This window comes from Larus michahellis, chromosome 1 (genome assembly GCF_964199755.1).
Source record: "Larus michahellis chromosome 1, bLarMic1.1, whole genome shotgun sequence".
Taxonomy (NCBI): Eukaryota; Metazoa; Chordata; class Aves; order Charadriiformes; family Laridae; genus Larus; species Larus michahellis.
Window position 1 is genome coordinate 13,599,814 of NC_133896.1, and position 26,783 is coordinate 13,626,596.

General features: G+C 37.4%; 1 protein-coding gene across 15 annotated transcripts in view; it reads left to right on the forward strand.

Moving 5' to 3' along the window:
- MAGI2 (membrane associated guanylate kinase, WW and PDZ domain containing 2) overlaps window positions 1-26,783 on the forward strand; it is a 757,683-nt gene that overhangs the window by 643,673 nt on the left and 87,227 nt on the right. For 12 of the 15 annotated variants that reach the window (XM_074586071.1, XM_074590362.1, XM_074597089.1 and 9 more), the window contains 2 exons: window positions 20,794-20,825; window positions 25,721-25,910. In XM_074586071.1, coding sequence (XP_074442172.1) covers window positions 20,794-20,825; window positions 25,721-25,910 — 222 coding nt within the window. The remainder of the gene's footprint in view (window positions 1-20,793; window positions 20,826-25,720; window positions 25,911-26,783) is intronic. The other 3 variants (XM_074587802.1, XM_074589470.1, XM_074592112.1) reach the window with 1 other exon arrangement.

Below are 26,783 nucleotides of genomic sequence, written 5' to 3' on the forward strand. Positions count from 1 at the left end.
AATGGATATTTTGTGCAAGATAGTTTCGTAACAGCTTTGTGGGAGAAGCAGTTGTCTTTCCTATGTTAATTCCAGAAATAAGCTCTTGGAAAGGTTTTTAGAAAATACTGTTACCATACAAGAAATACTGCTGTTCTATTACCATAACTCCTGGGAAGCACTGATTTCCAGATTCATTTTTACAAGGCATGTCTTGCCTTACAGAGTATCATATTTTTAGCTGCGAGATATGTACTCTCCTAGTAACCTTCAAATTATTTACATCCTTTTTGTCCTACACATTGAGACTGTTTTATACTTTGGATTAAATTGAAATATTTTTAAGCATCTTGTTGTAATCATATGGTATGAAATCTATTTTAATAAATATTTTACGTGTTATATGTTTAGTTTACATGTAAACTAAAAAATAAGTTACTTATATAGCCTAGTTGATGAAGGGATTCAATCTAAATCTTGTTAGTAAGAGAAATGGTAAACCTCTCAGAAGCACAGGGAATGACAAATTTGAACAGAGGAAGTCATGGCAGGAGACCAGTTATCCTAAAATTCACACTAATGAGACTTTCATATCTTTTCTTGTATAGCTCTGATTAGCAGTGAAACAGTGTGCAATTGCTTCCATATTTCTGAATAAAAGAAAAAGAAACCATAGACCTCCTTAATGAATATGGATTCCTGAAAAAAATAGACATCAATAATAGTTAGTAGCTATTACACTGTATTAATGGAAGTAGTATTAATTGCATCGCGTTTCAAAATGGTAGTGTTATGGGCTTGCTGCTTCTTTCTTATTAATGTTTGTGCACTGTGTGGTACATTTGTGGATAATTTTGCAAAGCATTAGATAAATCTTTTTCACGTATATTGCATAGAAGGTTTTTAATGACTATTAGCAAGCATTTTTTTTCAAAAGTACTTTTATTGTTGGTGAAACTGTCTTCTAATGTAGGCTTATATAGTCTGTATTAAATTTGAACAGTGCTTCTGTTAAAACTTATGGGGGCACTTCTAGGGATGCGTGTGCCTGACTCTTGTTGACATTAAGAGGAGTTAGTTTGCAAACTGGAGAAACAGGTCCCTTTAGAAAACCTTTTGGCAAAAAGAAATACAAGTGTGTAGACATAGATTCTCATCATTGCAAGTCATAAAGAGGTAACTGCTGTTGCTCCAATGGCTATTTTGACATTAAATTTTGATGCCAAAGATGACGCTACATACAGTAAGCAGTCAGGCGTTGTCACTATCAGGTCTACACAGAGACTTGCCATGCACCTAGGCTCTGTGCAGAGCTGCAGGAGCTCTGCCTTCAAGACAGGCAACTACTTGTCTCTGTTGAGGAGTGCAGGGCAAGTTTGTGTCCAGTGGCTGCAGCCCACGTCACTACTCAAACCCAAGAGCTCTACTGTCAGCGCTGCAGACTGATTTCAGTCTTACTGATATTAGTGAATGAATACTAATTGAAGAACAGTTTTCTTGAGAAAACAGACTTTTTGGCTTGCCTACACTGGAATCTAGCCAGGCCAGAGAAGTTTTTCTTCTGTTCTTGCAAGCAGTATTATCAGAAAACTAACCAGGTTATCTTGGACTGCATATCTCAGTGAAAAATGGCATCTTTTGAAGCCAAATACCTCCCAAGCATGGTACATGGGAGAACATACTGCAATACTGGGGCATGAAGAAAGTTTTTTTTTTTTCCTAATTGCCCGTAGTCTAGGCTCTGAGTGAATCTAGCCTTCCTCAGAGGAGATCTGGGAGATCTCAGCCTAAGGAGGGAGAACTACAGAGCTGGACTCTAAAAAAGTACCATACAACCTGTGCTTGTGTACGGAGGCATGTCTAAAGTTTAGTCTAAATGTGTTGAACAATGTTTCTGTTGGTTCAGTATAATGTAATGTCCTATTAAACAACATTTGTTGGGTTTCCAAATCTGTTGTCAAAGTACATTGTGGAGACGTTGTGACGTGGTGAATTGTAATATAGTGCAATATTTTATAGTAATAAAGTAAGCTAATACACTATGAAACAAGTGAGTACATTATCTATTGTGCTACAGACACGAGACACGGCACTGGGGAGATGGGAAGGTGTGATTTTCAGGCACTTCCTAAACCACTTACAAAAGCCACAAAACTCTCTTGGCTCCCATGGTTTGCCTATGCAGAAAAAAAATGCAGAAACTAGTCTTCTAGATGAGGTATTTATCCCTGTACAATTCCGTAAGCAATTTTCTTTTACCTTCTTAAAACGGGAAGGAAGGCTTCAGCAATGGCTACACTTGCCCTCTATGAGTAATGCTCAACTTTTTTTATTTTTTTATAAACCAAGAGCATACATTTATTAAATACAACACTGCCCTTCTCAGGAAGCCTTTAGGTGAGTCATAATTCAAACACAATCAAAACCAAAACCAGGATACATACACCTTTGCTGTGTCACCTTCAGATTACAGTCTAAAAGAGGACATGGAAGCCAAAGCTGTCAGGCGCAAACTCTGAAAGCTGACTCCCAAGTGTGTCAAAACAGATTTCTAAAAGAAATAAATTGCTTTTCAAAGCCATATTTGTCATAACTTGGAACAGTATTTCAGTGTGTAAGAAACATACTGTGCAGTTTTCCTGTTTGATAAACGAGAAAAATCTGGACTTTTTTTGGTTTGTACCTTCTATTACCATGAGCTAAAAGAAAGCAAGCTTTCTGTGCACACGTTCCTAGGGTCACCTTCTTTTTAGTGTATATTTCAGTCAGGTGCAAATTGTATTTAATGGACTTCTTTTTTGAATATTTTTTTTTTCTTTTAAGTAAGCATTTTTATTGCATTTCATGTGTTCTAGATAGAGAACTTCTAAAGATCCTGTGATAATTAGAAAAAGACTCCATATGCATGAATGAAAGCACAGACTCAAAACCTTTGAATGAAAAATATTTTAATCATCTTTAAATTCATTTTATCAATTAATTTCCATTTCCACAATAAGTTGGGTTTTTTCTGTAGCAGAAAGTTTGCTAATATTTTAAAAGGATAAGCGATGACTATGATGATAGCAATAATAATAATACATTTTTTCTTAAAGAATAAAAAAAATCATTAAGTAATACCTCAGGGATTAATTTAGCATCATAGAAAAGGTTTACTGACTATGGGAAATACTGCAGTATTATCTGTATATATTTTGATAGTTTAACTAAATACATTTGCCAATGCAAAGACAAGGTCTATCCATGTGAAATAATTTCTGTATTTTGAACTGCTTGATCTCAATAAATGTGATTATTTTAGGCATCTGGGGCCAAAGCAGTGCCTCTCCACTGCAGTATGACATTATCACGTCTCTGAAGTAGCACAGAAGACACTCTTACCTGTTCCTTAAGGACAAAAAGGAATGACCAGTGGATAAACTTGTTCCTTTTTATTTTGTAAATATGATTCTAGTGGGATAGTGTATCAGAAGATCCAACTGCTCGTTTGCATAGCTCTTTAGCCTCATGCTATTTAACATGTCGCGTTCTCAGGAACAAGTATCGGAAATTACTAAAAGAAGATGGAAACATTCTGGCAGAGCAATTCAACTGTTACCAACATAAAGGATGATTACATCACTGGGAGGTCCTAAATCAGTCCAGAGAGAAGTCAGGGGAATAGAAAAGTCCACAGGGCTTTGCTCTGTGGCCAGTGAGAGCCAACAGATGTGGCAGAGCCAAAGACAGTCATCTCCATCCAATTTCTGCCCTTCTTCTCTAGCTTTTTCTGGTTTTACCCAGATCCTTCCTCAGTCTGTATGTTTATTGTGTGTTATTCTGGCTCCATTTTCCTTCACTTGAGCAATCCAGAGAAGCTGTCATTCTTCAATGTCAGCCCAGTCTTTGAACTTAGCCTTGCTTTGAGCAGGAGGTTGAACTAGATGATCTCCAACTGTCCCTTCCAATCTAAACACTTAAATTATTCTGTGGTTCTCCATATGAGAATGTGGCGGCCCAAGTCGCTAAAAGAGAGGGTCTCTGACTGAATGTCTGGATAATTTTAAACTTCTTCCTCAGTACTTCTCAGAGATAAAAAGAAGTTATTTAATCTTTTCTCCTTATTACACCATATTAAATATATATATTTATATGAAACAAATACATATATCTTTGTATATAAAAGTTCTTTAGAAATCGATGCAAACAGAAAGAATGAAGACACACTTTTTGATTTTGGCTTGCCAGATGTGTTCATTGAGATTACATACACAGCAAATTATTCTCACACCATAATTGAAAAATAACACGGTGCTTGTTTATTTATTATATGGCATACCTGAGAAATCTCAATGGCTTGTGGGCTTGGCTCTAAAATAGGGACAGCTAGACAGTCTGATCCAGCTAAAATTCACTACGTGGATATCAACTAGAACAATTTTTTCTATTAATATTCTACTAACCCTACTACTAATTAAGCAAGAGGCTTATCTTGTGACTTGTTCATTGTGTACCAGGCTTTCAACTTTATCCAGCTCTTTATCCTAATAGAAGCACATTAGGATACATTGCACTAAAAGAAGAATAAACTATATATAGTTTCAGTCAAAATGGCCCTTATTAAACAGTCATCTCATGATAATTAATTGTGAATGTCCTTAAAGGCAAAGAAGCTGAAGATGTTTTACATGCTGCATAGTCCAGCCTGTCTTCCCAGGCTTGCCTTGCAATGCATACAGCCACGGTCACCTCAGCTGTGGTTACCAGGGATCCTGTGTAGACGGCTGCAGGGCATCCTTCCTCAGCGGAGCTGGGCAGCGAGCAGGGGTGCCTGTACGGTGGGGAAAACAGGCACTTCTGTGGTGCCATTCAGCTGCTGTAAACGTCTGTAGTAACTGAAATTAATAGTATTCAAAAAGAGCCTATTCTTCTCTGTTGATTATTAAAGTTTTTAAAAATTCACTTACCAAATTTTCATATTTAAATTTCTACTCACGTTTGGTCAGATGAATCCCAACTTAACTGTAAAAAAAGTTAATTTCTAGCCTACACTAGTCAAAATAATGACCCCTGCAGTCAGTGGTGGAGAGTAGGCACCTGAAGAGGACAATTTATGTCATTTTATTCAGTCATTGCTTAAGCAGCTTGTTCTTTGAGTTTGCCCATCATGCTCCACTGATAAGGACTTTAGCTTAGCTGGCCAGCCAGACAGACAGGGATGTGTGAGATGAGTCCTGCCCAAACACCAAAGGCAAGCATGGAACAATTGCATGAAAAAAAACCATCTGTATTATCACAAAAATTGGAATCTTTCTCACACATTATAGCTAAATCTGGAGTCCCATTTATGCTACCATAGAAAGTAATCTGGGATTTTTTTATAAAAGGGAAGTGATAAATGTGGTTTTGCAGGAAAAAAATATTCTTGCAGATTAAATACATATTAATATCTTTATTAATATTACAAGTTTGATTATAAAATTTAATTGTTCTTATATAATGGAATTTTGTAAGGCTTTACGTGTAACAGCCTCACTATTTAATAATGGAAAAAAGTAAAATTAGTATAGCTTACATTGAATTGAAAAATTGGTTAATTGATTGATCTTTTAACATAATTATAAGTAGGAAATAAGTGAGGGAATCTATTTTTAATGAGCTTCCGCTAGGATAATTTCTTGGCTTTTGACTATATTGCACTTTTTATGAGATCCTGTAGAAAACATAAAATCAATACTGATAAAGGTTGGTGGTGGCAGAGAGATTGGTCCTCATCCACATTGGACAGATGACACATTACTGATAAAGAGCAATATGGAATACTTAATAAATTAAGCATCAGCAAATAGGAAGCATTTTTATGCAGTCAGTGAAAATTCCTGAAACACAGAGCAAAGAACGCAGCCCAAACTTGACAAAGTGCTTTTGAATCATTATGGTTAATCAGCTGAGCATAACATCACAATGAAAAAGGCAAATTCAGCAAAAGTTCTTAAAATAAAACTTACTGTTTATATATTTTTCTCAGGAAGATGCCATTGGTAAACTACTTTATTGCATTTATTATGAATGTTGACAAAATCAATGAGATCCTGTTCCAGATAGTCTTCCCCTACTTCTTTAGTTCGTATCTGTTTCTCCATCTTTTTTTCCATTTTCCACATGTACTTCAAAGTTATTGCATGACACTTCCATATACCATGCAAAGATCAAGCCTCTTGCAGGAATCTTTAACTAAAGTTTCTATTCTTTTTAACAATGACCTGAAAAGCAGGATTTCTCTAGGATTTTCCATACAGTTCTTCATTAGGAAAAGTAATGTCTGATTAAATCGTCTGTGCGCAAGGTAGATAGAAAGATACTTCCTTAATACCCAGCTTCTATAATATGTCTCATTTCCTGTACAGACAATTAAGCATATAATTTCAGAATTTATTTCCTGTGAGGAATCTTGCAAGCAGTTGTTCATTAAAAGCTTGTAGAAATGGAAGAAAAGGACCTGGCTTGGGAAAGAGATGAAAGGATAGAAACCAGATAGTGAAGAATTAGGGAAAGATATTTTGGGTCATGTAAAGAGTTCTCTAAGGAGTCATGTTGTAGGATGATCCTTTTTGTCAGGAGAGAGGAAGCACAGTCCCTGACCTACAACACTCTGGGTACCAGAGTCTACTAGCTATAAAACTGCTTGAAAGGCATTTGTGATGAACATGACAATCTCTTTACTTAAAACAGCTACAACTATCCTCTGTGTCAAGTAGATAATAGCAGTCTGATGGCAAGCGTCTATTTGGTTTCTTCCAAGTGTGTATCCTACCTTCCTTCCCTGAGAAGTACCTGGGTCGGGCAGGTCCTCCTACAATGAAGACAGATCACTCCTCCCTGAGGTCCTCCTCATGGAGAGACATTTCCAATGGCTGTGGCATCTGAGCAAGTGGAAGAGGAGACAAGGCAGAGCTGGAGATCTCCAGCCAAAGCCGGGAATCTGCTGAGAGCAGCAGGGAATAGACACATAGGCCTCAGAGGGAATGGGATTAAAATCTTCAGGGGACTGATAGGGACTATTCAGTCAATAAATTAATTTGACTGGAAACAAGAACCTGTGATGTGGGGAAATAGTGAGCAAGGCAAGCTGTTCAGAAACCCCTTTTGCTTCTATAGTCCAGCTAATCATTTTACATTTTCTCTATTTGAAAAAGTTACGTATTTTACTTTTATTATAATAAAGCCTGGTGATTTGGGGTTTGGGTTGGTTTGGTCAGCCTTTAGAGCTGTCTGTAAGAAGAAGTCTAGGCCAATCTAGTTTAAATCTTTGGCTAACATGGAAGTCCGTCTCAGGCAGGAAGGAAACACCAAATCAAAATCTGCTACATCGCCACAAAACAAAAAGCAATTTCTTCAGCAGCATCCCAGGTTGGCATGTTCTGTACGTTGTACATCGAAGTCTTGAATGCTGGAACTAAGGAGTGATGATGCTTCTCCTGAGCAGTAACTCTGACATTATTTCTGTGGCTATTTAAATAAGAGCTAGTAATGAAGAAACAAAACTACACAGAAATTCTAGGGATTTCAGAGATTTTTTTTAAAAAGGGGAAAGTACTGTTACACCAGTTTTACAATTTGGGGTGATAAAACTTAAAGATAATATGCATCATTGTAATTGTGAAGTCAGAAAAAGAGCCAGAAATGGAAATTTACTGTTACTACTTTTCCAAAATTTTCCCTTTTGCTGTTTAAAACTACAAAGGTTATATTTGGAAATACACACACATCTCAAAGAATAGTGGAAATAAAAACAAATAAGAGTTATTTTGAAAGCAACATAAGAAATTAGAAAATGGTTTGTTTTTTTTTTAATTCTGTATTGAAAATAATGTTGCAAACTAAACCCAACAAATTTAGGAAAGAAAAATAAATGCTTCTGAAATTTTGCATGTGGAGGATTAAACCTAGTCTCTAGAGAGTGAGTATTCATTCTGAAGTATTCACAAGCTTTGTTTTTCTGCTTCCCTATGTTGTCTGAGAGATAAAGAACTGCAGTGTAACAAGATACGTATTTTTGTCTTTAAATCAAAATGCATTTATTGCAGAGTGCTGGTGTAGGAGTTGCAAGTCAATTGCATTTTTAACTCATTCATACTGGGAAAGGAATGAATAAAAATTCGTGACTTGCGTTTGTGCACAGAGGTACCTGCTTTTATTCATTAATATGCGATAGCTACTTGCACACTGTTTTTTCCAGTTCTCATTAATAGTAAATAATTTTTACCAGATTAAAGATGTTCAGCATGTCTCCTATTTGGGGTCTGTCTTTGTATAGCAGAACACTTACACAACTTTCAGAACATTCTTCATGGAAAAGCTGTTCAATGGAGGATTTGAAGATATTTTTGTTTGCTTTCTGTTGTATATTTGCTAATATTTTCAAATTGCAGCAATAATTTCTGAATTATTAAATTCTGCATATAATGTTGTTGAAACTAGAATAGGATTGTAATTGGTTTCCTCTAGCCTATGAAATTTTATTGTTTCAAACACCTCCTACCAAGACTGAGTCCCAGACCTTTTAAGAAATTTCAACAAAGAGAACACCCACTGAGAAATAGAGCAACTTAGTCTACAACTGCCAATTGCCTGATAGATCAAAAATTTACCTATGTTATGAGAAACAAAGGCCTGTTTATAATAGGATAAATTAATTCAGACTCCCTGTGATCAGGAGCATCTAATATTTAGTGCTTGATAAATATTAGATGGTCAGTAGGTATTTTATCTGGAACTTAACTAGAAATTTCATCTGAGAGATGGTTTGTTGGGGTTTTTTTTACCAATTGAATGTCCAATATATTCTGGAAATGCAGCTGCTTTTCACAAAAATGGCTTTAGCAAATCACCATTCGCCTATGAAAACTCCCTTTGTCAGAGGAGTTCTAACAAGCTCTAATTTAAATCAACCTTTTCCTTCCTCTTCCCCTGAAGTAGACCTTTTATTGTTGATCTCTGTGGTATGAATTATACTTTTTGAATTAGCTCATAAGACTGAAAAATAAAATCCCAAAAAAGTCAGGGTCCCCTATAAACTATTTCCTATTTTAGCTGATTGAGGTTATACACCAGCAAAACTGCATGGTGACTGGGTAATGACCTGCCGTTAGTGTCTTTTTATTTGCCTATTCTTTGGGGAACTCCAAGGAAAAAGTATTTATCACATCTGATTTGATGACCATCACGAATTAATTGTACTGTTCATCTGGATTCCTTCAGCCAGCTGTGGCCTTCAAGCATAAATTCATAGTTTCTGCTCTGTGATCATATGGACATACTGAGGTATATGGGCATACTGAGGAAGAAAAAGATCTTTCACAGATCCAGAGGCACATCCAGTTTTGCTTTCTCATGCAGTAAGTTCTGATTTTAAAAAATCAGGGATATACACGCTAGGTATCCTAGAAAGTCTTTCTAAAAATGATAATTTTTAAGTTTAGGCCAGCTGCGAGGTCCGCAAGGTGCTTCACGGTTGTCAGCACCATCTCTGTTTAACTTGTCATGTTTATGTACTGTTCCCATTTTCTCGGTATTGAGGGGTTATTTCCATTATGTTAGACATGTCGTCTAAATCTCAACAGTCTGAAATCAATTTATGTTCCTCTGAGAGACAGAGCACTGTCACAGGGAAAAAAATTACCTATTCACAGTTTTTCTTGCTTTTCCTTGTAACGCATTAATTTAATACTTATCACTTCCCGGCTATCTTGTCAGGATCCTTTATCAGCATCATTTTTTAGTGTTCTGTTCATTAACTTTTTAAAGTACTGTTCAGGATTACATGTGACCAGCACGCAATCTAAACATCATAAAATTCACATCAATACTGTTCCTTTCTGATTGGACTTAAGGACACGGCCTTTCTTTATGTTAATTGCTCATCTCCAGACCTTCAGGAATTCAGAAAAATGTGACGTTTCTCAACCTCTTTTTGCAAGCCAGGTCATCTTGATCAATTTATCATGCTTCACACTCTTTAGTGTTCTGTACTGCAACAGTATCACGCCCATCAATCATTATTTCTCTCTCATTTTTTGCTTTCGGGCTCCTATGCTTATGCTAAATCTTCTGAACTTCCTGTCATTTTAACCATTATAATTTAGATCGCTACAAAGCTTTTACTAATTCAGCTTTGTTCTTCTTGATAAGTAAGTTGAATACTGAGAATCACCTCCTGACTGGGTGAACACGAAAGCAAAGAGGTTTGTCTGTACTAGGTGCATGTTAGCGTGGACGGTATCAAATCTTCAGCAGCTCAAAGCAAAGTGAAGCAAAGTGACCAGGGAGCTGAGAGTTTAGAAATTCACTGTTATCTTCACAGTTTTGTTACTCCTTGGACACCCCTTGCCAAATATTCTGCTTTCCTACACTAAATGATCTACATTCACAGCTGAGACTCAACCATGTAAAACTTGAATCTTGTGATAAGTTCTTGTACTACTGTTAGTCTTTTCTTTCACACTCTGCCACTGTTTGTCAACCTTTCTGTTCTACCTGAATCCCAATAAGCAGGAATAAACTGGTCTGTCAAGCTGGTGTGAAGGAGCAGGAAATTGGAAATAAATTGTTACCTTGAATAACATCTGGATCCAAAGAATCAAATAAACATGCTATTGCTCATTCCAGCTTCCACCACTGTGGCCAAGTGGCACGATTACCTTTTCATTATGTTGCCATCGAGTGTTTATCATTCCGCCATGTGGTATGAAAATGAGACAATTATAGTTAACACACCTGAGCTCCTGACACTTCCCATTGTCACAGAAGAGATTTCAAAGGCAAATCGATAAAATTCAGAAGTGTGATGACAGCTTAATGCATATTAAATACAAAATTCTGAAGTTACTACAATGTAATTTAATAATGACAGAAAGGCAGTCAGGTGAAACCAGCAGGCTCTCTCAGTCTTGTATTCTTATTTGTTTCTTTATGATGAACTTTTGTCCAGTGTTCCCAAACCTCAGAGAAATCAGGAGGAGTGAGACTCTGAGCTCACTAACAGACATCCAGGACCATCTGAGATGCCCTGGGGTATCAAGAAATCTTCACTGGAATGGCAGAGTCAGTGGGAGACTCAAGATTGTCCAGGATGACAACTGAAGCTCTGAAGTCTCCCGTAGATTCTGTGTTATATCTGCCAATCCAGCACAGATTTCTGCGTAACTTAAGGTACGGCACCCTTGGTACTGGACCTATGGTTGTGCATCTGCATTAGGTTCCTAATTCACAGACTATGACATCAAAATTTAATTGTCTACATATCAGTGTCTAAATTTGGTGCAGATGTCTATGTGTCCATTATAATTGGTGGCAGCTTCAGTAAACTGAACAAATGTAGGCATCCTGTTCTTGTTGAGATGCCCTTGGGTATTCCACCTCACCTCCCACCTATAGGTCCTTTGTCGCAGCTGGCAACGCCATAAGGATACATATTCCAACCCACATGACACTAGAGGGTGATGCAACTGAGCTGATATCTGGGAAACTATTCAGCACAAAAAGAGTCCAGACAGTTTTTCAGGTCAGTGCAAGGCTGCCATCTCTGTTTGGTTAGCTGAAATATTTCTAGACTGGCTGTTCTACCTCATTTGTATGGTTCAACACTGGGTCTGATGGTTCTGATGTGCTGTTTTTCTGGCTTCCATTAGAGAGGAGCATTCAGTCACAGACACCAAGGGCATTTCCCTACATTTATCTATTTTTATTCTTTTATTAGGGATTTTTCTAATCACTGTTTCAGGGATAGGATTAGCTGGTTTTCAAATCAGGATCAGGACACAGAGAGGGAAGTCCTGGGAACAAGTAGGGGAAGTCTGTGAGAGTTTGGGAACAGGCATCTGGAGAAGGGGGTAGCTGAGAGAAAACATGGATGCAATGAAGGAATTTAGAAGAGGAGGAACTGGCAGCATAGATGTCAACACGAAATATCTGGTGGCTCCTTTTCATTTATGCTTTAATACGAACCTTACATATAAGCAAAGGAATGGACTTGTTATTGAATACTTTTCCCACACACTTGCTGAATATGTTTTGTGAATGTATTTTCATGAAAAGGACTTTAGGATACTGTATACAAACAACTTATGCTCCATCTACAGTTTAACACAAAATATTGGGAACATGCCTTTATCAAAGGGCATTCATCAAAGTGACATGACATAATGCAAGCTGAGATTTCTCTAATGTGCTTAGAAAGTGTAAAAGCTTAAATGGGAGCAGATTCTAAACACATGAAAGAGCAGAGACTCTGGCATTGTTAGGCAGAGTTTATGACTGTCAGAGAGCTCTGAAAATACAATGCGGTATTCCTGAAAAGTTAGTGTTGAAGCTTAAATTAGCTTTTAGTAAAGCCAGGCCAAATTGTCAGACATGTTGTTAGCAAGCATACAGAGCATGGGTGTGGCAACACTTGCAAGCCCTTCTAGAAGCAAAGTCACGAGCCGTCAGGACTCTGAAGACTCAATTTATATTCTAAATTATGTTGCTGATTCAGTCTGTGTGACGTATACCAGTCTTTTCACCTTGCTGTGTCTGCTCTGCTCAGGAAGAGTTGCTTGCCACAATATGTATGCCCAAGGTGGAGCATTATTTGCGCTACTAGCTCTTAATCTTAGCAGTATTCGAGCAGTACAGTAGAGACCGTAATCCTTAGCCTCGACACATGAACTAGTGACGTTGATTTTAGCAGCATTCATTGGGCAACACACATGAGCAAAACTGGAGATTCTTGAGAGAAAATTTCCTCCTGCTAAACAAAGGGTTCCTTTTCTTGACTTTTTCAAGGTGTTGGCTGAGTTTACAACCTGTGAGCAAACTTCTGAGATATTTCTCCACTCCTCCTGTGTTAGTACCTGGGCATGCAGATGTTTGCTAATTGGATTAGTATTTGCATAAAATATGTATATTATAGACCTCACTGAGGAAAATAACAATTCATTCAGTACTACCTGCAGTTGCAAATCATAAGCCAGGATATGGACCTAAGGATTTGAATTTTTAGTAGGAACTTCTGTAATAAAAGGCAAGAGACAAGGGTCTTCCTCTGTTCCATAAGATGTCTTTTTCTACTCCAGGTCAAGTTGTCCCAATAAAATCTGTTCTGAATTGTTCTGTAGCAACATTTTCTCTATTCTGAGACATGGCTGTCCTTCAGGTAATATGGTTTCCTATCAACAAGGAAATAAATCTGTAACAGTGTAACACTGTTCTGGTAATAGGTGCCAGAAAAAGAGAAGAAAGTTCATATAAAAGTGTCACCCAATGAAACATTCTGTAAATGTTAAGTATCAGCCTTTGTCTGTGGAAAATAACCTGCTTTTGTTGACCACACAAAAAGCTGCTTGTTCCAAAAATCTATCTCTCACTTCCATAAATTGCAGATTTTTATTATTTTTCCCAACTCTAGTACATTTAAGCATCAAAAACTGTTACTGGCAATGTTGCTTTTGTCTCTGCACTATTTTAGCCAGAAAATCTCTGCTTCACATCCAGATTAATCAAAAGGAGACAGTGTTTAGTTTGTTGGGGTTTTTTCTAGTTTCATAAATTATTTTAAATCTCTGACTGATAAGCAATTCACAGAGCTGCAGCAGCCAAGCAAAATAAATAGCTGTATGTCCATTAGAATGTAAATTAACTCATTACTATGCCAGCTTCTGACCTTTTCTGATGGCTGTATTCTTGCTAACAAAGACTCTTTGCTATTCATGAAAGTGAAGAAGTGAAAACTTCATGGTAGCTTGAGATTCTCTGGTGTATTTGAGAGGATATTCTCATAGATGCAGGTGGCCAGTGAGGGTCCCAGCTCACCGGCAAGTACCTCTATCATTCATGACTTTGAATAGCTATGCTTTCTCTAATTATTTGAGAAGATCTGAATATTATTGAAAAATTGTTGCTTAAGAAGGCTAGGTCATTGAAACTTCATGAACTTCACAAAAAGTGCTCCTATGTATAAAAACATGAATATTGATTTAGCACCTGATCTCACAGTCAATTAAATTTTTGTATCAGTTCCATAGACTTTAGTGAGATGAGACCAGGTTTAATTTCCCAAGGCACTCCTCTACCTCCATTCTGTTCTGATAAACCTCTCCATGTCACACTTTACGCTAGTCATCAAGAAATTTGAAAGTTTTAAGGGAAGAAATATAGATTTACACTCATGATGCCCCCAAGTTGTCTGGAGAAGAGATGAGCCACAGAAGGTGCTACCCCAATGGCGTGTAAAGATCCTGCTGACTTTCCTGTGAACTGCACCCGCTCTTTGCCTTGTGCCTTCACAAAATGATTATCTGTGGACAGGAATGTATTCGTTCTTTGGAGTCACCTTTCACAGGTGTAGCACGCCAAAGAGAGTGAAAAATAGTGTTGATTTGGACTGGAGCACCACTTCCGTAGCAGTCTCTCCTGGGTTGAGATCAGGAGCAATGGAACAGTGGAGCATAAAGCAAAATGCCACCACAAGTAACAGCTGAAGATCAGTTTGTACCATTGCTCGTCTCTTTCAGGCAAAACTGGTTAATAACATCTGGGCATATGTATATAGCCCTAAAGAAGACAGACCTTTTTTACAGTTTTATTAATCTGAACCTGCATGTGATAGAATAACTGATGACTGTAACCAGCCTTCATCTCAGTGCGGCACAGTGCTCCATCAGTTACTTGCCCTGCTTCCAGCGTGTAGCCTAACGCAAGAGAAAAGCCACTGGGTCTAACCATACATGTCATGGGCCCGATCAAACATGATGGGCCATTCATCTCATTCTGATGTGGGCTGTGTTGATTTTTGACCCATTGTATCGGGTGCCATACCAAGCAAAGGCCAAGTGGATCCTCCATGGCATGGCATTGGTCACTCTGCAAGGACAGCTGACAACAGGACTAGCTAACTGTGCTTGAAGAGCTAGAACTCCCAGTCTTATTACACCTACTCTTTATTTCCAGGTAAATCAACTTTTTGTTATTGCTAGAGCAAGAGTTCAGTACTTAAGGCTGTTTGAAAGAGACGGACCTTTTAAAAAATATTATGTGGTAATGATTGATTTTATTAGAAATTGAACTTTTAATTTCCATTCCCTATATGTCATTTGATATTTTAAATATGACATGACCAATTCACCTTGGTCACCTGCTTGTTTTCGTAAGTATTATTTCCATCTTTTTTAATTCATTGTTTCTTTTCAGATTTTGTTTACTATAGTATATAAATTATTTCAATTTACTTTTTCTCCTTGATCAGGTTTGTTTTCCTGAAAAAGGGAAAATATTTGAAGAATAATTTAATTAATGCTGTATCTTTAATTTAGGTAAGCCAGGAAATCCCCAACATTATCTGTCCTGTCAGTAATTTTGCAATTTTAGCTGGAGGCTATTTTGCATCTTAATGAAAGTACCCAATTGTAGCTTGACTTCCGTGCACCTCATCCAACCACACCTAGCCCTAGTGTAGCTCAACAAAAGGTAAACATGCAGAAGGAGAAGCCAGATGTAACGTGAATGGTAAGAAACAGTTCCCTGCATCCTGCTAACGGTGTACACCATGAGTCTGAACTCTCAGAGTTCTCCATGGTCACATCCGTTTGAAGTTAATGGGTATTTGACACCTCTGGAACTGAGGCCCAAGTGTAGGCAACTGATAGACATCTCAGGGATCCCAGTAAGAGAAAGAAAATGTACAAAAAAAAAAAACGTCTACTGCTACAGTAAATGTGTATAGTAACTTTTCTAGAAAGGCAAACTTTTGCTGAAGTGAAATGTTGTCACATGGACATTGATAAGATGCCCATGGAGTCAGTTAATGCTCTGGGAGTGCTCATCAGCCATCTGTTCATTGACTTACAAGCAACTACGTGAGAAAGGTCTGTGCAGTGCTTAGGACAACTTTGCTCAGGAAGCCATATGCAGCAAGGATTTTATAGCACACACACACACACACACACACACACACACAAAAAGAAAAAAAGAAAAAAAATCCAAGCGAAAGCTAATGGGCAAAACACTTGCTGTATCATCGGTGCGACAAGCGATGTGGAGGGAAGTTGACGTGCCTGAACATTGCTTTGGATGAAAAGGCTTTATCTTTGACGCTGTTGAGTTCCTCCCTGCAGCACTACCACATGCCGTCACTGCAGAAATCAAACTGTTCCCGGGCTTCAGTTTAATTATACATACACGTCTGCCACAGAGGTAAACACCATTAAAGGTCCTGTGCTTTGGCAACATCGACATTAGTTACTTGAGATTATACAAGGTTTTAAGAACTTCCAGGAATAAATACAAACCGGTGGGGTAAATGGTTTGTCTAATGGAACAAAATAATGGAGATGGAAATGTAGCAAAAAGCGTGCACATGGCAGCAGTCTAATAACCAAAGGCTGGTTTTGTATTACTGACATTAAGGAATATGCCAAATACAGGGTTTTTACTGAAAAAAGAATAATAAACAAATCAGGACTGTCTTGCAAGTGATACGTCCTATCTGATAAGCTGCTTCTAGAAAACTAAACTTTCCAACAATAAATACTGGCTGAAGTGTAAAGCATGTGAAATCTGTAAGCGTGTTTCATGAAAAAAGCATACTTAAATTTGTATATAAGAAGAAATAGGTACAACGAGTGTGATGTGATTTGTCTTTTGTTATAGGATATCTTCATCACAAAGGAGAAGTACAGTAAGCTGAAGCTGGAATTTCCCTTGATCTGAAAAAAGAAAAAAAAAATATCTTTTTTGTTCCCCCAAATACATTTGAATCCAAAATTTGTTTTCTGTTACTGGTGTTTTTTAGTGAAGTTACAACATAGAAACCATCACAACTCTGATTTCCAGGGAAGTTCATTTTGGAAGGTGGTAAATATAATTTAAAAAGCAATGTCAAAAATAATTTTTCTAACACTACTTTATGAGAAAATGTAATTCTGATTTTTAAAAACCATATGGGTGTTACTGTACCTCAGCTTATTTATTTAAAACGAAAGAATTAAAATTTCAATAAAAGTGTTGGCCACCAGCTGCTGTACCTTATTACAGTGTAAGTGGTCAACACTGAGAAAATAAATCATTGTATTCACAAAACTAGCACTGGAGAAGTATACGAGGTTACATATTTTATCCTCACATGCTTACACGTTATGTTACATTACATTACACTAGGTGGTGACCGTAGTATTTTCCTGCTAGCATCTAGCCGAATGGTGGTGGTTGCTTTTTTTTTACAGAAGCCAGTAATTTTCTTTCCAAAATTAATTCAGACCTGTACTGCTGCCTTCACAAGGAGCATTAATAAAGACTTATTTAAAATGAATAGTAAGAAAAGGCAGTCTTCAGAAGGGGAGCCACAACTTATGTGGTGAAGCTGTTAGGAGAAGGGAAGGCTGTCAGGCGCATGGGTGAGGAGAAAGCCACTCATGGGAAGAACAGGCTGCATGAAGTATTTTTAGGTGGATCTAAGCTGGCTTTTATTATTTCAAATTTTAAAACTGTATGTGAATAGGGGGGTGGTGTATATATATGTAGTAATAACAATATATGTATATATACAAAATATTCTCAACCACTCAGGTTTTCATAGAAGACATCACCAGTTGGACAGTAGGGGGTTGGGAGTTTAGGGTGGAAATCTGGGCGTGGAAATTTCTTAGTGGAAATCTGGGCGTGGGATAAGGAGGTTATAAGAGCTTACCCAGTATGTGTGCCCAGTTAGACATGAGTTGATCAAGAGGTAAATCAGCATTAGTACTGTATTAATACTCAGCAAAAGTGGAAAGTTGCACTCTTTGGAGAACAAATTCCAGTCTTGCCTCTAAATCAACACTGAATGGATGCCAGCCTGCTGGGGGCTGTCGTGCAGTGGGGCCCCACAGTCTCTGGTGGAAAAACTCGCAGCAGGTAACGAGCAAGTGCCAGAAAATCAAGGGAAAAATGTGGTGTTGTGAAGTGAGGTCAAACTAAGTGAAAGCCCACTGCTTCTCATTGCCAACTGTAGAAGTGGCTGCAGAAGGCCAACGCTCACCTTTAAATATTGTTCTGCAGAAGTATGGGACCAAGTCGTCTACAGGTAGAAAAGCTCAGAAGCTGACCTGAAGAATATATCTTAATAATGTGTGTTCAGTGCATACTCGACACAGGTAGAAGGGGGCATTCAGACTACACAGGGAAGTGCATTTTGCCTTTATGCTTTTTCATGTGAAGTTTCTGTTACACTTACCACGTGCTACATGTGCACTGTTCTCTTGAATTCTTGAATTTGCAGCAATGGTTGCGTGCATCTAAATACCAGCGACGATTCTGTACCTGTTTGCTTCACAACAATTATCCATAATCAGGCTTATGTTCAAAAACTGATAAAGCCATGCATTGTCTAAAGGGCAGTTGTGTTTAGATTGAGAAAAAGTGTATTTAATTTGGCTGAGAATACAGATGTTACGTGAGGCAAATTTAATATTGCCGTGAAATATGTGAAAGATAGAAGATAGGGTTTGCTTTATGGAACTAGACCTTCATGTATTTAATGTAGCATCTAGTCTTTGACATAGGTGAGAGGACACCTCGGTTTACATGAGGTCTTGATATAATACCTGTATTTAAATGTGAAGTTTGGATTTTATTATCAGTTCCAATGTTTGTTACCTTTAGACATTTTACCTTCTAACATGCTTTTGTACACATATGGATATCCAATACTTTTTTAAAATCTTGCTTTGAGTCTTTTACTTCCATGGCATCCTTTATCCATTAGTTTTCTTAACATAATTTCATGCTGTGTGAATAAATATTGCCTTTTATTTGTTTTGAGTGTAGATGTTGTCATTTGTATGTTGCAGTCTGTGCCCTTAGCCTCCAAGCTAAATATAAGTCTGTGTTCTCCTTGTTTGGGTGAACAATAGAACTTTTTTAGTTGAGGCTTTTTTTATTTATTAATAATTGAAAGTAAAAAATTCTGATAACTCCAGCAAAATATATTTTTAGGTGGACACAGTAAATAAACAGGTTAAAAATGGCATTTCAGTTTTACCTGGAGCAATTTTTGCTGCCAATGACTGCTGGGAGATGCACCAGTGCCAGTGGGGAGGGAGTGTTGCCCTCTACCAATTTTTCCCAAACACCAAATCTGTGTAGGGAATTGATTTGAGCTACCTTTCAGCAAACCTCCTTGCCAGTTTCAAGCTTTATCCTTAGCTTGAAGGGGGAAAATGCTTTTTTAACTTTCAGACTTATTAGCTGTACAGAAAAATAGCAGGTAATAGAAAGGTAGCCATCTGCCATCCAAGAAGTTATTGACCAAGTTTCTACTACAGAATCTTTGATACTGAAGGTGATGTATAAGCCAGATCTATACAGGATGCCTGTTATCTCAGCTTGAATTTGCAGATAGAAAGAAATCTCTTACTTGTTAATAAAGCAATTTTTACCCGAACACTGTAGAGTCAGTAAATATAAAACTTCCAAGGATTAATTTTCCCAATATACTTTTTGTTTAAAAGTGCTATCGGCGTCTACATCAGCATTACAGAACAGCCAGGGTTTCTCTGCAAAAGGCTCAAGTGTTTTTTTTGCTCCAAGATTTTTTCAGTCAAAATGAATTAGGTATCACAGCAGAAGAAATTACCTCATTATCACAGAATTCTGGGAACCTTCAATACTATGTACAAATATAATTCCTGTTGTGATTTGTCTGTAGAAAGATACTTTCCCTAGTGTTCTTGTGATTTAAATTATTTTTCAGACTCACTTCAGAAAAAAGAAATAATTAAAGTCAGCACTACTCTTCCAGCTTAATTCATTTTTGAATGAAAGAGCAGCCTTCCTATTAGATGTCTCAATTTAAGCCCCATTTGTGTTTCTGACAAAACAAATGATCCCTTTGTTATTAGCTTTTAATCTTACTTAGGCAGGTCCACAGACTTTTCTCTTTTTTTACCTGTTATTAACTGAGAATGAGTTATTTAATGAAAGCTATGCAAAAAGCTGGTATTTTTTAAAAATGTGACCCAGTATCCTTTGAGATTCTTATTTTTATTTAATATTTTGTAAGTTTTGTAACATTGTGCTGTGTAAGATAAAACAGCGTTTACAATGACTTTTTCAAATGATCTTCTTTTATGAAAAGGACGTATGTGGAGGTTTAAACATTTGTAAGCTACAATAGTTGAAATTTATGAAAGTCACTAAAGCAAGTTATCAGTCAGCCAGTAACCAAGGAAAAGGAGATAACTAGTTGTGTAGAAGAGGCAGTCGTGTCAGACCACTAGCTAACTATGACAAAAAAACAGGACAGTATCAAACAAACAATGTTCCCAAAACTTTGCTACCTTCTCTATACTGATTAAACAGCTGTTTTTCTCCAGGCTTTTCTTCTAAAAATCTCTTGTGTTATTAGGTTTTGTTGATGGGATGCTCTGAATTGCTTCTTCTTAAAGGTGCGACTGCATTTGACACATCGATACCAGGTCATTTGGTGTCTTATCCAATGTCCACCAAGACAATTGGAAGACCTTTTGTTTAGTTCTTTTAATTTCAACATAATCCCATGCTGTTTGTAAAATATGGCAATGATCTTAATAGCTCCACGTGCATATATATATATGTGTGTGTGTGTATATATATATATTTGCATATATTTTTTCTTAGAAATTATCCCCTGTGGTTTGTGTTTTCACCCCTTGTGTGTAGAGAATTCTCATATATATCAATATTATCTGCAGACCTGAATGAGAATGGGAGCATAGGCACCACTTAGCCTCCACTCTTTATGCATCAGAAAAATCTGCTAACGTTATTTTTTGTTTATTTCAGGTTTCTTTTCTCCATGGAAAACTCCAAAGCCTGTAAGTTCCCTTTCCAAATTATACACAGTGAGTTCATAAGATGACTATCATTCAAAGCAAATATCTGTAGACCTTCATCTAACCCTCCTGTTCCCAGCTCATGAGACACCTCTCAGCAGTGCCCCAGCTGTAGGTGAGACAGCATCAGGGGTGGCCTCACTGATAAGCTCTGCAGATCTGTTGACTTGGAGTCTGCCAGCAGTGGTCTGGAGAAAGAAACATCTCGATGTAAAGATGGGTGTCAAGAACGAGAAATGCAGTGGCTCAAAAATGAGGGATCTGGAGAAGAAGGCAGCAGAAGGCCCCAGCAGTGAGGCCAGTCTAGTTGGCCTTCTATTGGCGATCTCTTTGAAATGGACAACATGCACTTTTTCTGGTTTACAAGTGGTTTGAGCTTAACATCCTCAAAGCGATTCTTATTCTTTCTTGCATTAGTAGATCTAGAGCTGGAAATAGTCACACTTTACGTGAGAGCTTGGACTCAATAACTTACTGAGGTGTCTTCTAACCAACATCTCTCTGTTTCTATGATTTTGACATTAAATCCCAAGGTCTGAAGAGATTTCCTACTGTAAGGTTGTAAGCAACTACTGCATTTATTCTGTTGACACCACATTGTATCATTTTTTGAAATTGTGACACATTCACAGTGTAAAAAGAAATCATAGGCTGCCAATTTAGGTTTTCTGGTTTGTTTTGTGGTTTGTTGTTTTGTTGTGGTTTGTTTTTTTTTTTCAATTTGGCTTTTTTCACACAGATTGTAATGACCTTAAAATAGTGCTTATCTCTCATCAGAGGTGTGTAGAGGATAAAAGAAGCCTGCCTCTGCCTGGAGGCTTCTAAGAGCAATAGAAATAACAATACCAATATCATATGAAGTATTTATAACTGTCTTATTTTTGTTGCGGGGAGGGGGGGGGCTTATGTTGAATCTGGACGACTTCACATCTCATAATGGATCATGGTTAATGCATACCAAGATAATTTTTGTAGCCTGTCACATACAAATAGCAATTAATTAATCAATTGATGCAACTCCATCAGACTGCTTCATCTTGTAGTGGTTTTTTTGTAAAAGGTGAGAGGAAGAATGCAATACATTGGAATAAGTATTGCATACGTTTGTTTATTCACTTTAGTAGCAGGACGTTTGTGAAAATAAATCTGACTATTAAGGGCTAGCTTGACCTCACCAGTTTAAGGTTCCTGTCTGAGTGGGACATTCAACTTTTAATCCTAGGTGATGAAATAGAGAACTTGGAACTTGTTAAAGATCCAAATTCAAAGACCTCCCACCGTCAGTGCTCACCCTCTTTACATACATACCAAATATACAAATATCAGCATATTGTTAATGATTGTCTGCACTTTGTTATATAAACAGTGTAGTAGTTCATACTCAAGTAGCATTTGCCAACAGTCATAATCTAGAGAAGCAACTTGAGTGATGCAGTTTTTCACGCAATAGTCTGAGGAAACCAGGGCTCACGGAAAAATACCGCACTGTTGTGTGCAGATAACATGCCGGCATGCAGGCTAACCATACACAGCTAGCCTATTTGGGGCTAGCCTCAGAAAGAGAGTTTACAAATGATTAACCAGGTTGAGATGGTGTGCATTCCTCTGTCTGTCACCATTTTAACTAGAGAAGTAATCAGACATAAATTTCTAGTGCCCATGACATGAAGATAAGATTGCAACCAAGTGCCTCTGAAGCACTGAGAGTCTGAGGCAGTCTGGAGCAGTAGGGCCAGCACCCAGAGGTCTGGAAAACCTTCCCAACACCACAGCCCAGCCTGTAGGTGTGTAACAGGAAGGAAAAACTGTAGATGGCCCAAAACCAGGTTTCTTTTCTGCTTGGGTGACTACTGCTGCCCCTTTGCCTCTCTGGCTGCACTGGAGAGAAACACCCACCATTCTTTAAAGCAAAAAGGGGACCACGGGCCATTGGCTGAAAGAGGGGAAAGAGACAAGCTCTTCTCCCTGGGGCAGAGGCTAAGGATGGCGTGCACTGCATCCTAGTGCGCCCAACGTCCCTGAGTAACCTACGCTGACAGAAATTTCCTGTGATTTCTATCCATATAGTGCATATATTCTGTATAACATATGTAATACAATTTGATTGGTGCAAAATGAACTTGAGCGATGCCACGAAACCACTACCCAGCTTAGATGTGGCACAGCACACCCAATACCATGCTTACTCTTTTCTAAGAGCACCTTTATCTGTGAGCTAGCATTGTGATAACTCACATCATTGCAAAACACTATGTAACTATTTAGCTAATTGATACGGGATTGGGAGGTATAGTTCCCCTTGTGTTTATCTGTTTTGCTCGGTTTTTAACTTCACGCTTAAAGATTTAGCGCTAACCAGCAAGCAAGAATTAGACATATGGGACTCAGTGGGGCTTCATCAATTGATCTTCAATTTCTTGTCCTTTCTCCGAGGAAAAGTTTGCTCATCAAAGATAATTATATTTTCCTTTCTCTTTTTAAAGCTTTCTTTAAATACTTTAATTCTATTCAGTTTCACATTTTGAAAGAGGTAAGTGTTCTATTTCTCTGGTACTGTCCAGGAAATAAGAAATCATTCACTTCTAGATAGACAGGGCCCCACATGTCTTTCTGCTTCATAGCTATACGATGGATAGTTCAGTTTCACTGTCTTAGACTCTTTTTCAGATTCCTCACTGAAGGCAAAACCGAAACATAATTTTCCATTATTTTCCCTGAACATAAGAAACTTAGATTAAGGCCAGTTCTCCTTTTCTATTTAGACATGAGTTTCATAATGGGTTTATTTCTGGAGACCTTTGATTTTACACTTCCATGATACAACGCTATGCTCTGTATATGTTTATATATACGGGAGTAATTCCTCTAGACCCAGAAGGGCTATCAGAAGGATTATTGTGATGCTCATGTGACTTGCCAATTGGCTAATTTACTCAAAACAGGAGATAAATTTATCTTGGTATGAAGGGTACCTGAAGGTACCCTAGGTACTTTCCTGTTCCTAAGCTATTTCGATAACTTGGGTATCTCCGTGTGTCACTGTATTGCACAGGATCTACATACCTATAGTGTCCTCTTATATCACATCCTAGTTGCCGTCTTCTGTATCTATCTGATGAAAAATAAATGTGTCTTTCTTGAACAACATCGGCAAATATTGAATACAGTATCACATATCTTCATCACTAGCACTTCATAGCACTAATACTTCACTTTCTCTAATTATCATACCCCACACACACTAATGCATGAGATTCATCCTATGATTGACTGAGATACCTAGATATTCCTTTTCTTCATTGTTTCCAATGAACCAGCCCTACTTACTGCTGAAACCCTGACAGAAGCATAGCTTGAATTATAACCCTACTCTGAATAAATAATGAGGTCCTCAACAACTTAAAATGGCCAATATCCCTATTCTGTTTATTTTTGAAGTATGAAGCCTCAGATCACTTGGGATGCACAGAGTGACAGTTACTCAGCATGTTCTCCAGGAGGACTCTAAAACATCTGTAGTCCACACATACTTGATGTGGGAAAAGTCTGATACTGTTAATCATCATAATAGAGAGCAAAGCCTACCTGCTGGGCCAAACACCTTCTGAACCTGAGGAACTAAAGGCAAACAATAATCAGAGAATTTGCAGAGCAAACTTGCTCTAAACTTGCAATCATCTTTGATAAGGCACTGCTGATACAACACCAGAAGTCGGTGGCACTTAATTACAGTTCAGCTGGTTTCCAAAAGTCATTTTTTGCGTAATTAACTGATTGTTGGCTTATGTGCGAGAATACACTGTTCTGGGGGCTTTATCACCCTTTGCTTCAGGAGGGGTCACAGGAAAAGCCAAATATTCATTTTCTGGGATAAACATTTGTGTTTTGTTTAACTTAGTCTTTTCAAATGTATGTGCTAATGCAATGCTAATGCAATTTAATTAGTATTCAACTCCTTCAAAAAGAAAAATGCAGATCCCCAAGTCTTCTATCGCACAGTCTATCATGTTATCTCCCTTCTGGCTTGTATGTACTTGTGTGACCACTGAGGGCAGTTTTGGAGAAAACATGGATTGAGGTGGCTTCCATGCTTAGACGATACTTTGATATGTACTTCTCTCCTGTAAATGGAAGAGTTGAAAAACTTATCCTGTGCTTGGGAGTTTGGTTGGATGATACCAGTGTCATTTTTGATATAAGAAACACTAAGAAATGAAAAAGACTGCGTCAGACTAATGCCCATTTTTCTTTTACCATGTTCTATATCTTATCATTGAACATTCGACTATCACTAGATACTCAAATACCTGCTGTAATAATTTTCCCTTTGGTTTTGTTTTTTTTTTTCTTCAATTGAAGCTTTAAATTCTGCTCACAGTTGCAGTAATCTGCTTCTCCCTGGGCAGCTAGCTATTTCCATGCATTCTCAAAAGATATAGCATTAAGATCATTCACTTGCTACCCAGTCTGGACACTTCTTTGTTAAGCACTACTTTCAGTTATGTATTTTGATGAATCTGATAATTGTATCTTCACAGACCCACAGATTCCACCTTTATCAGAATAACTTCCAATAATTCAGTGGATTCTCTGAGAGGCACTCAACATGCCTGAGGGGTAATGCTGGGCCCTAATCCACATGGGATCACACTACCTGAGAAAGATCACATCTTCCCATGAGCAACAAATTAACAACTAAATTCAACCAAGTAATTTTATAAAAAGCACAACACACACCTTTCATCTCAAAAGACAGCAAAGGGATTTGCTAATTTTACAAAATGCATCTTTAACTGAAATCACTGTCTTTAATCTCATTGTGGAAGTCACGGTTTTTGCAAAACTTCATCTTTATTCTCTGTGTGCTTTTATTCCAGATGATGGAACGATGGGAGAATCAAGGCAGCCCTCAAACAAGCCTGTCTGCCCCAGCTATGCCACAGAATATTCCCTATCCACCCACTCTTCACAGGAGTTCATTTCCCGATTCAACAGAGGCCTTTGATCCACGAAAACCTGACCCGTATGAGCTGTATGAGAAATCAAGAGCTATTTATGAAAGTAGGCGTAAGTGAAAGCCCTGTTCACCCTGCTGACCGTTTAATATTTTAAGCTTTTGCCTATCAATGCATCACTGCTGACAATTTTCTATCATTATCTTTTGCAATTTAAAGAAAACAACTATAATCCCAGTTAACAGAGAACATTATAAATTATTCAAAAATTCTACACATAGATATTTTCCTAGATCTTGTCTAGATTCTGAAGTTTGACTTTCATAAGTTTTTTTCCTTATATTTTTGCTCTCCTTGTTTTGATTGTTAAATCCTTAGTGAACAACACATAAGCCACCACGTTTTGCTGTGCTATTTTTCTTCATAGTTAACCAATAGGAGGATGTGAATTTACCAACACAAAATCATTTCAGTTACTTTCATTTTCAAATGAAGTTTATTTTTATTTGAAATGTCTTCAATTTCAGATTTATTTGTTCTTTATAAAAATGACTTTTTCAAGTTTTCACGTTGTCCTTGGTAGTTAGAGAGAAACCCGTAACTAATAAGTACTATTTGAAGATCTATACAAAACAGAACTGAGCCATCAAGATTCCCATGTTGTTTTTATTTATCATGCTTTTGAGGGACATACCACTTATTTTTCACAACAAGGGTAAAAGGGGTTAAATTTATTTACTCCTTATCTTAAAAACATTTTAGCTAAAAATGTTAAACTAAATTGTCCTGAGCTTTTGCGCTAATTAAAATCAAAGCTTCAAAATAGTTTATTTTTTTTCTGAAAGCTTTTTCATAGCAGTTATTACTTGCACATGCCACCTTTCAATTAATTTTATAAATTACTTTAGCCTATAGATCAAATTACGTTATAAATTACACATAAAATATTGCACTGCAGCTGCTCCAGATTAGCCCATTAATATTA